General features: G+C 45.8%; 1 protein-coding gene across 2 annotated transcripts in view; it reads left to right on the top strand.

Moving 5' to 3' along the window:
• The first annotated feature begins 2829 nt into the window (after nt 1–2829).
• RNF10 (ring finger protein 10) overlaps nt 2830–11503 on the top strand; it is a 46157-nt gene continuing 37483 nt past the window's right edge. The window contains exon 1 of one of the 2 annotated variants that reach the window (XM_039471602.2): nt 2830–3452. In XM_039471602.2, the coding sequence (XP_039327536.1) occupies nt 3296–3452 (157 nt within the window). In that variant the 5' untranslated portion in view covers nt 2830–3295. Of the gene's footprint in view, nt 3453–8382; nt 8484–11503 lie in introns of those variants that run through there. The other variant, XM_039471603.2, reaches the window with a different exon arrangement.

The following is an 11503-nucleotide window of genomic DNA, read 5'->3' as shown; positions in this document are numbered from 1 at the left end:
GCCTCCCAAAGTGCTGGGATTACAGGCTTGAGCCACCGCGCCCGGCCTTTTCCTTTTTTTTTTAAAAGATGGGGTTTCACCATGTTGGCCAGGCTGGTTTTGAACTCCTGACTTTAGGTGATCCACCCACCTCAGCCTCCCAAAGTGCTAGGATTACAGGTGTGAGCCACTGTGCCTGGTGACTTTTTTTTTTTTTGAGACAGAGTCTTGCTCTGTTGCTGGAGTGCAGTGGCGGGATCTCGGCTCACTGCAACCTCCGCCTCCTGGGTTCAAGCAATTCTCCTGCCTCAGCCTCCTGAGTAGCTGGGACTACAGGGACATGCCACCATGCCCAGCTAACTTTTCTATTTTTAGTAGAGACAGGGTTTCATCATGTTGGCCAGGTTGGTCTTGATCTCTTGGCATCGTGATCCACTCACCTCGGCCTCCCAAAGTGCTGGGATTACAGGCATGAGTCACCATGCCCAGCCTCTTTTTTTCTTTTTTGAGACAGAGTCTCGCTCTGCTCTGTCATCCAGGTTGGAGTGCAATGGTGTGATCTCAGCTCACTGCAACCTCCACCTGCCAGGTTCAAGAAATTCTCCTGCCTCAGCCTCCTAAGTAGCTGGGACTACTGGCACCTGCCACCACACGTGACTAACTTATGTATTGTTAGTAGAGACGGGGTTTGACCATATTGGCCAGACTGGTCTTGAACTCCTGACCTTGTGATCTGCCCACCTTGGCCTCCCAAAGTCCTGGGATTACAGGCATGAGTCACTGTGCCCGGCCCCACATATGTGATTTTCTAAATCTCACTGTATTTGTAAAATGGGGAACTGCTTATCTCATAGGTAAGAACATCAGTTGTTAGCTATGTGATAATGGGAACATTATCTGAACTTCTGGAGTCCATTTTCTCGTCTTTAAATTTATTTTATTTAGGAACAGAGTCTTGCTGTGTTACCCAGGCTGGACTCATACTCCTGGGCTCAAGTGATCATCCCTCCTCAGCCTCCTGAGCTGGGACTACAGATACACTCAGCCTAAAATTTAGTTATTGTGAGAATTAAATGTGATAGTCCATGTTAACAGCTGTTAAATATAATTTATAGGAGGCCATCGGTTTGCACTGAGCTTCAGCACAATAGACCAAACCCAAACAGAGTTACTCAAGGTCAAGTTCTACCCAACCAGGCCTTAACTAAGTTGTTTATCTGACCTTCTGACCAAACAGGTCAGTTTTAGCCCACATAAGGAAGTCCATTCTGCTTAAACCTTTTTTTTTTTTTTTTTTTGAGATGGAGTTTCGCTCTTGTTACCCAGGCTGGAGTGCAATGGCGTGATCTCGGCTCACTGCAACCTCTGCCTCCTGGGTTCAGGCAATTCTCCTGCCTCAGCCTCCTGAGTAGCTGGGATTACAGGCACGCGCCACCATGCCCAGCTAATTTTTTGTATTTTTAGTAGAGACTGGGTTTCACCATGTTAACCAGGATGGTCTCCATCTCTTGACCTTGTGATCCACCCACCTCAGCCTCCCAAAGTGCTGGGATTACAGGCATGAGCCACCAAACCCGGCAATTTTTTTTTTTTTCTTTTTGAGACAGAGTATAGCTCTGTCGCCCAGGCTGGAGTGCAATGGCGAGATTTTGGCTCACTGCAAACTCTGCCTCCTGGGTTCAAGCAATTTATTTTTTGTGGGTATTTTTGGTAGAGACGAGGTTTCACCATGTTGGTCAGGCTGTTCTTGAACTCTTGACCTCGTGAGCCACCCGCTTCAGCCTCCCAAAGTGCTGGGATTACAGGCGTGAGCCACCAAGCCCAGCCAAGAATAAAAATAGTTTTTAAAAAGTTACTAACATGATGACTTATGTTGGAGTGTTAAAAAAAAAAAAAAAAAAAAAGTTAAGCCAAGTGTCTCACGCCGGTAATCCCAGCATTTTGGGAGGCCGAGGCAGGCGGTTTAGAGGTCAGGAGATCAAGACCAGCCTGCCCAATATGGCGAAACGCTGTCTTCACTAAAAATACAAAAATTAGCTGGGTGTGGTTGCGGGTGCCTGTAATCCCAGCTACTCGGAAGGCTGCGGCAGGAAAATCGTTTGAAACTGGGAGGCAGAGGTAGCAGTGAGCCGAGATCACACCACTACACTCCAGCCTGGTCGACAGAGCAAGACTACGTCTCAAGAAAAGAAAAAATATATATATTCTTTAGAGACAGGGGTCTAGCTATATTCCCCAGGCTGGTCTGGAACTCCTGGTCTCCAAGGATCCTTCCACCTCTGCCTCCCTAAGTGTTTGGATTACACGCATGAACCACGGTCTCCGGCCGTTTCTGCCTCAGTCTCCCGAGTAGTTGGGACCACAGGCGTGTGCCAGCACACCAGGCTAGTGAAATAAAGTGATGTACTGTGTAAAGTACTGTAAAGTGATACTAAATGTAAGGTATTGTCCTTATTGATGCTATTATTATTATTCCTAATACGAGATAGACTAAGGGCCATAAATCAATTGGTACTAATGCTGGAATTAGAACCATAAATCAAGCCTAGAAAGGAGTTCCACAGGTATTTCAATGTTTGGCTACATTATTGTTAGTGTATATTATTATTGTTACTGTATTTTTAGTGTACTAAGTCAAAAAACCTGGACCTGGAGAGAACTACAACTCGCATTATTCTGAACACCCTCACGGTGGGGTTGGAGCGGGGGTCGGGGAGGAAATTAAAAGAAGAAAACAAAACAAAACAAAACAAAAAAAACCTCTACGAACCCCGGATGTATGCAAAAACTACATTTCCCAGAATACTTCACCCCTAGCGGCTGTGTATATATATAGTCCATCCGGGTTCTTCGAGATGCTGTTTGGCGACTCGTCGCCATTCCCGGAGCAACTCAGCTTCGGCCCAGGGGCGAGTGTCCGTCGCTGTGTCGGAGACACTTGTCCCCGACACCAAGACAGCCAGCCCTCTCCCCTGCCCCGCGGCGGGAGAGCGTGTCCGGCAGGCCGGCCGGCGGGGCTCGCGCACCCTCCCTCACCTCCCCTTCCCCCGCAGCCTCCGCCCCGCCAGGCCCGGCCAGGAGTCCCGAGCCCCGGCCTCCTCCTCCTCCTCGATCACCGCTGCCGCCGGGCTTAACAGCCCCGTCTGCCGCTTCTCTTTCTAATTTGAGAAGCCAAGGAAGGAAACAGGGAAAAATGTCGCCATGAAGACCGAGAACCGCTGCCGCCGCCGACCCCCGCCGGCCCTGAACGCCATGAGCCTGGGTCCCCGCCGCGCCCGCTCCTCTCCGACCGCCGTCGCCGCCGAGGCCCCCGTTGATGCCGCTGAGCTCCCCCAACGCCGCCGCCACCGCCTCCGACATGGACAAGAACAGCGGCTCCAACAGCTCCTCCGCCTGTTCGGGCAGCAGCAAAGGGCAACAGCCGCCCCGCTCCGCCTCGGCGGGGCCAGCCGGCGAGTCTAAACCCAAGAGCGGTAAGGGCGGGCCTGCGGCAGTGGCCGGGGGCGACTGCCCCTGAGGCTGGGGAGAGTCCTTGCTCTCTGGTCTGCTGGGTTACCCTGGGACAGGCTCCCCTTTATATTATAGCTCCTACCTGCCCTTTTCCATGGCTCTAGTTAGTTATGTTAATCAGCGCTGTACTGCGTGGTTTACGTGGGTCGTTTACATTAATACTCAAAACTGCTCGAATCCCCATTTTACACATGAGGAAAGCAAGATTGAGAAAGAGTAAGGTCACCCAGCTAGTATGTGCCTCACACCAGGCCTTAAGACCTGGTTTGTCTGACTCATCACTCCACGCTCCTAAAACCACTACGTTCTTCTACCCTTTGGAGTTGAATTAACATTGGATGGTGTTCAAGTTTAGACGGGTGGGTGGGGCCGTAGGGCCTTTCAAATTTAGATCTCTTATTTAGTAATCTGGCCCCAGATCCATTCCGATGTCGAAGAGGAAGTCATTGAATGGGCTATTCAGTGTAGGGTTAAGAGCACAGACTATCAATTCAGTCTTTTTGGGTCCCAGTTTGCCAGACCTTGAGTGAGTGCCCCGAGTTTACTTACCTGTAAAGGTAGGTGGAGGTAATAGAATTAAATAAACTTGAAAAACAAAAAACAAATAAACTAAGGTCTTAGGGTATCTGACGTTTATTTTGCACGAGATACACGTCTATTTTTGTGTGTTGGACTTTCATTGTCCTTTAACAGGGATGGTTTTATTTCTGTAATCAAGTCTCTCAATATTAGATTATGACCGTAATGATGCTAGCTACCTTTAATCGAGGGCTTACCATGTAGCAAGTACTAGGTGAAGTTTTTTTTATTTTATTTTTTGAGACAGTCTCACTCCCACCCAGGTTGAAGTGCAGTGGCGTGATCTCTGCTCACTGCACCCTCCCCCTCCCGGGTTCAAGCAATTCTCCTGCCTCAGCCTCCTGAGTAGCCGGAGTTACAGGCGACTGCCACCGCACCTGGCTAATTTTTATATTTTTAGTAGAGACGGAATTTCACAATCTTTGCCAGGCTTGTCCTGAACTCCTGACCTCGTCATCCACCCGCCTCAGCCTCCCAAAGTGCTGGGATTACAGGCCTGAGCCAATTCGCCTGGCCTGAAGTTTTTACCTCTGTTATCACTGTGCCAGTCACTGACCTGTCTAGCAGGGTGAAATTGTTCATATTTAAGGAAGGAATAAGGTAAACAGGTAGGATGTTAGAAGTTGGCAGAGATTGGAGTCCAGTGTTGTTTATTTCGAAGTTTGTACTAATCTCTGCTCTCTTTTGTATTTCAATCACATTAGCAGTAATAGGAAGGTGTTGTCAGCGACACTGGGTATGTTGTGGCAGAGAGGGAAATATTTGGAGTTCCTAAATGTGGAGGTCCAGTTTAAAACAGTTAAAACAGATAAAAATCTGTAAGAGAGACTGGATGTGGTGGCTCACACCTGTAATCCCAGCACTTTGGGAGGCTGAGGTAGGGAGTGTCACTTGAGCCCAGGAATTCCACACCAGTTTGGGCAAGATTGTAAGACCCTGTCTCTATAGGAAAAAAAAAAAAAATTAGCTGGCTGTGGTGGCACACACCTGTAATCCTATCTACTCAGAAAGGTGAGGTGGGAGGATCACATAAACTCAAGGAAGTTTCAGCTGCAGTGAGTTGTATCAGGACACTGCATTCTATCCAGCCCGGGTGGCAGAGAGACACCATCACTAAACAAAACTGTAAGGCTGACTTAAACCAAACAAAATTGAACAAAAAATTGTAAGCCTTACTAACTCTTTCGGAGTTCACCTGCTGAATATAGCAAACTTGTTTACCTGGTGTGAGACCAGTAGAAGTATGGATTCTTAGGCTATGTGAGGAAATGGTATGTATGCGGACTGATTTTGCGGTTATGCACATGTGTAGCTTTGCCATAGATCCCTCAAAAGGTAGAAGGAAGCCAATCCTTTTGGTTAATATTAGAACTGGTTTAGAGTGGTCTGTTGCTCAAAGCAACTAATAAGTTATTTTTGCACTTGTTCCCAGATGTATGTTAAGGATTTGGTTCCCCAGCTGTCTGAATTCTCAACTAATGTTTCTGTGGCTCCTCTTTAAAGAGGAGCCACTGTCATACATTCATTAGTCAGTTGCAATAAATGCCTTAAGTTTATTTCCTAGTTAGCAGTAGGTGAAAACTTGTGACAATTTGAACAAAATAAAACGACGAACAGGTATTTAAGGAATTTTATGGCTATGTCCTTCACTTTGAATATGTTGATTATTGGAATTAACTCTCATTACCCAAGAAGATGATACAGAATTCTATAGTAGTTTGACCAAAGCAAATATTTGACATTGTTGACATTTCAAATGGGCGGGGTGGCTGTAATCCCAGCACTTTGGGAGGCTGAGGTAGGTGGATTGCTTGAGCCCTGGAGTTCGAGACCCTGTCCTGCAAAAAAATAAATGAGCCAGGCATGGTGGCACACACCTGTAGTCCCAGCTGTGTAGAGGCTGAGGCAGGAGGAGGAAGAAGAGCACTTGAACCCAGAAGTTCAAGGCTGCAGTGAGCCATGATCACTCCACTGCACTCTAGCCTGGGTGGCAGAGTGAGACCCTGTCTCCAAACAAGAAGAAAGCTTTTTAAAAAACTCATGTAAAAGGTCTTTGTTAGATTTTATGAATTCACAGGTGTGCCCTCAGGCAGTGTGTGTTTGTTTAATGTGTGTGTTAGAAAGCTTGACTGTGTTGGCCACTGCCAGTGTCTGCTTTTCTGACTTTAGCTGTGTGTATTCCCTTAGTAAGGAAGGATGGGCTTTGTAGCCAAATCCATGCTTCTTCACTAACCATAATCCACTGCTTGCATTTAGGAACAAATTAAAAGGCAGAATATGTGGAGATTAAAAGATTAGGAAACTTTGGATATTGGCTAATTTTTAAAGTTGAACCTAAGCTGCTATGTTAACAACATAACAGCTGTTATGTTAACAGCATAACAGCTAAGACCATAAGCTGTTATGTTAATAACATAACGGCTAAGATCAGGGCTACTACAGCAGTGTTCAGGAACTCGGATGCGATGACTTCTTGATGAGATGGTTGCTCTAACAAAAGGGTAGTCTCAAGTTCTGCATAATCCTGTCAAAAGATTTCTGCAGTATTCATGAACTGAACACTTCATGTTCTTGATTCTGCTGGAAATTGTTGAAAGGACCTTGAATTACAGAGTACTGAGTTGAAAGGAAAGCAAGAAGGTTAAGGTAAAAAGATAGTTTGTCTATCTTTTGTCAAAGTGAAAAGAGCAAGAGTTTTCAGTATTCAAATATTTTTTTCTTTCTTTCTTTCTTTCTTTTTTTTTTTGAGACGGAGTTTCACTCTTGTTACCCAGGCTGGAGTGCAATGGCACGATTTCGGCTCACCGCAACCTCCGCCTCCTGGGCTCAGGCAGTTCTCCTGCCTCAGCCTCCTAAGTAGCTGGGATTACAGGCACGCGCCACCACGCCCAGCTAGTTTTTGTATTTTTAGTAGAGACGGGGTTTCACCATGTTGACCAGGATGGTCTCGATCTCTCGACCTCGTGATCCACCTGCCTCAGCCTCCCAAAGTGCTGGGATTACAGGCTTGAGCCACCGCGCCCGGCTTCAAATATTTTTTTCTTATTTATTTATTTTTTAAAAATAGAGACGGTTTCACCATGTTGGCCAAGCTGGTCTCGAACTCCTGGCCTCAAGTGATCCACCCACCTCGGCCTCCCAAAGTGCTGGGATTACAGGCCTGAGCCACTGTGCCTGGCCAGCATTCAAATATTTAAGTCCCCTTTTTTTCTCCTCCTTTACTACCTCATGTGGAAAAAAGCTGTTTGGTTTCTATTCTGTAAACTGTCATAAATGGTCATTTGCTTCCTAGCTACATGATTAATTTCCTCGAGATCTTTGTTCAGTGGCTGGTTTTAGTTTGCTCTTCATTTGTACACAGGAAATAGGTACATTTGGCTACCAGGATTTTCTTGATCTTTCTGGCTGGAGTGGCATACCACAGTTTCTTTGCCTGAGCTAATTGCCCTAAACATTTATATAACATTCCTTTTCTTCATTATATTCCTACAGCTTCATTCCAGTAGTGTTAATAGGCATTTCTGAGAACATTCAGCAGTGAATATCCTGTGAATATAGCTCAGATGAGAGAAGGTGGGTTAGGAAGTGGGGAAAGTCATTTAGAAGTAGCAAAGTAAGGCAAGAGAGAAGGTAGGCCGTTTATGGGCAGACAGTGGACCCTGGCCAGGAACCAGGCTTTTGTCCCATCCCCCTGGGGAGATAGAACTGCCAGGAAGGTTAACGAAGGTCAGGAATTATGAAGCAGTTATTTTGAGGTTGGTGGTATGAAGCACTGCCCTGGCATTCTTCCTGTTACTCCAGTACCAGAAACCAGGTTACTAGTGATAATCTGCTTTGAAGAATGCCTCTGACCTGTAAATGGACCTGGATATTTTAATGACTTTGAAAATTGAGGTGATTTGACGCCTTCAGTAAAACAAGTTCAAGAAATTAAAAGAATTTCAGGGCCCGTTGGCTGGAATCTTGGTTTATATGGTTTTGTTGGAAGTCTAGTGGGTGCACTTCACAGTAATGATTTGGGTTTATTAATGATAGGCTTTCAAATCATAGCACTATATGTCAGCCACTATGGTAGGCAGTTTACAGTTTTCTTAATCCTCATGATTCTATGAGGAAGTATGGTAGAGTATTAGTCCTATTTTACAGACAAGAAAAACGAGGCTTAGCAGAGTTAAGAGTGATTTGTCCAAGTAAATGTTTATGAAGTCCTAGGCAGTATTTTTCAATAAACTTTGCATAATCTCACTTAGCAAGCAGATAACTTACTGGCACATGCATCGTTCCTGATACCACCTCTCTCTTCCTTTCATTCAGAATTACTAATTTCAGCTGGATTCAATTTGTTGTCAGTTGATTCTGTAGTAAGGCCATATGTTGCCCCTCTGGAGGTGCTTGTCAACTACTCTGGACGATGGGTAAGCAACTTGCTTGCGATTACAGCATGAATAAGCAGCAGAAACTTCCTGACTGGTATTCTGACCTCTAGGCTGAGCCACCTGTTAGAACTAGAGCTAGAAATGAGGATGCCAAGTAATTTAACTTGGCAGCCCTTAATTTGGTGATGGGGGAAGGCTGAGATATATCTACAGCTACTTGGTGGAGACCTTTCTATTAGGGAAATATGGGACAACTGAGAAGCTGAGTTAAGTTTATTTTTTATTTTAAGAGATGGGGTTTCACTGTGATGGCCAGGATGGTCTCAATCTCCTGACCTCGTGATCCGCCCGCCTCGGCCTTCCAAAGTGCTGGGATTACAGGCATGAGCCACTGCACCCAGCCTTGAGTTGTTTTTAAGTCACTTATTTGTTGACTCTGGACCCTGAGTTTAACTAGGGGTCCTTTTCATTTTGGAATGTGTCTCGACAGTAGTTCTTGGCAGTTGTTTTCAGCTGTGGCTGTGCATCAGAATCTCCTCAGGAATTTTTTTTTTCCTCTCTGAGACAGAATCTTACTCTGTCAACCAGGCTGGAGTGCAGCATTGCGATTTCGGCTCACTGCAACCTTGGCCTCCTGGGTTCAAGCAATTCTCCTGCCTCAGCCTCCTTAACAGCTGGGATTACAGGTGCCTGCCACCACACCTGGCTAATTTTTGTATTTTTAGTAGAGATGGTTTCACCATCTTGACCAGGCTGGTGGCCTCCTGACCTCGTGAGAAACTTAAAAAAAAAAAAAAAAAAGGCCGGGCACGGTGGCTCAAGCCTGTAATCCCAGCATTTTAGGAGGCCGAGGCGGGTGGATCACGAGGTCAAGAGATCGAGACCATCCTGGTCAACATGGTGAAACCCCGTCTCTACTAAAAATACAAAAAATTAGCTGGGCATGGTGGCACGTGCCTCTAATCCCAGCTACTCAGGAGGCTGAGGCAGGAGAATTGCCTGAACCCAGGAGGCGGAGGTTGCGGTGAGCCGAGATTGTGCCATTGCACTCCAGCCTGGGTAACAAGAGCGAAACTCCATCTCAAAAAAAAAAAAAAAAAGTATTAGGGGTGGGCCCCTTCCTAGGAATTCTTTCTGATTTTGTTTGGTTTGTTTGTTTTGTAGAGATGGGGGTCTCAATATGTTGCCCAGGCTGGTCTTGAACTCCTGGCTTCAAGTGATCCTCCCACCTCAGCCTCCTAAAGTGCTGGGCTTACAGGCATGAGCCACTGTGCCTGACCTTTCTTTCTGATTCTTTAAGCCTAGATTGGGCTTATGGGTCCTAGGGATTCATAATTTTAAAAGTCTGTGCAAGTGATTCTGGTGTGCAGCTAGGATTGGGAACCAGCATTCTGAGATTTAAAACTTTACCCACAGTTCCTTCTCCCAGGAACTTGACTTTTTTTCTGTTTTCCAAAATCTAAAGTGGATCATCTCATCACTCCTGGTCTACCCTGGAGTTTTTCACATGTATATCCTGGTAAATTGTCCACAAAACATCTCAAAAATAGTACTCTGAATTTTATCTCTGGGTCCCAGGCCTGACGATACATACCTTCAACCTTTAGCTGCCTGTTGCCTGGGTCTAGAGATAAGAGCCAGTCTCTCACTTGACGTGTCTGTCTTCATACCCTTAGGTAAGTGGAAGGTGAGAGAAAGGAGTTGATTTTAGCAACTAAAATCATGAATCATGATGTGGTCAGTTGTGGTTTGGAAATGAGCAGTTTACTGTCTATCAGAGAGCAGTTCTGTAAGCATTAGGAAACTGTTTCCTTGGCAGTGTGGTAATAAGTTAGGAAATGAAGACACCCTCTTGCTAAGTGCCAGTTTACTTTCTTAAGCCCTTGCCATGTAGAATCTGGCTTTACCTTATCTATGCAAACCATGAGGTGCATCTTGAAAGCAGCAGTTAGGGTCAAAGAGTTAGGATCTAGGATCATCTGAAACGGTCTTGGATAATGAGGTGATATGTTTTCTCTTTATTTACCTATCCTTGTGAAATCTCTTTTGTTTGAGGTGATGTGGAGTGGAGTTAAGGAAAGCAAAGCAAGAAAATGTGGCTGAGTTAGCTGGGGTTTTGCATCCCCTGAATTTTCCCTTTATTTGAATTTTTCTTTTTTTTTTAAAGAGACAAGCTTTTGCTCCATTACTCAGGCTGGCATGCAGTGGTGCAAACATAATTCACTGCAACCTTGAACTTGTGGGCTTAAGAGATCCTTGAACTCTTGAACCACTGTGCCTGGCTTATCTTTTTTTGAGACAGAGTCTTGCTCTGTTGCCAGGCACCAGGCTGGAATGCAGTGGTGCCATCTCAGCTCACTGCAACCTCCGCCTCCCGGGTGCAAGCAGTTCTCCTGCTTCAGCCTCCCATGTAGCTGGGATTATGGGTGTGCGCCACCATGCCCAGTTAATTTTTGTGTTTTTTAGTGGAGACAGGGTTTCACCATGTTGGCCAGTCTGGTGTTGAACTCCTGACCTCATGATCTGCCCGCCTTGGCCTCCCAAAGTGCTGGGATTACGGGCATGAGTTACAGTGCTCTTTTTTTTTTTTTTTTTTTTTGGACACGGGGTCTCACTCCGTAGCCCAGGGTAGAGAGCAGTGGTGCCATTGTAGCATACTGCAGCCTCAACCTTGGCGTAAGCAATCCTCCCGACTCAGCTTCTCAGCTAGGACTGCAGATTTGTTCCACCACATCAAGCTAATTTTTAAATATTTTGTAGAGATAGGGTCTCGATATGTTGCCCAGGCTGGTCTCAAACTCCTGGGCTCAAGTGATCCTTTGCTTTGGCTTCCTAAAGTGTTGAGATAACAGGTGTGAGCCACCAAGCTTAGCACCGAAACTTTGCTTTCTGATTGTTACTATTAGTGCCATGTTTAATACAAACTGTTGCTAACTGAAGTAGTAGGTAAAAGTCTAGTTTCTAAATTCTAACTTTATTCTGATTTTTGAGACTGTCTCACTCTGTTGCCCAGGCTGGAGTGAGTGGTGTGATTTCAGCTCGCTGCAAACTCTGCCTCC

This window comes from Saimiri boliviensis, chromosome 7 (assembly GCF_048565385.1).
Source record: "Saimiri boliviensis isolate mSaiBol1 chromosome 7, mSaiBol1.pri, whole genome shotgun sequence".
Classification (NCBI taxonomy): domain Eukaryota; kingdom Metazoa; phylum Chordata; class Mammalia; order Primates; family Cebidae; genus Saimiri; species Saimiri boliviensis.
This window is presented reverse-complemented; position numbering and strand designations above follow the sequence as displayed.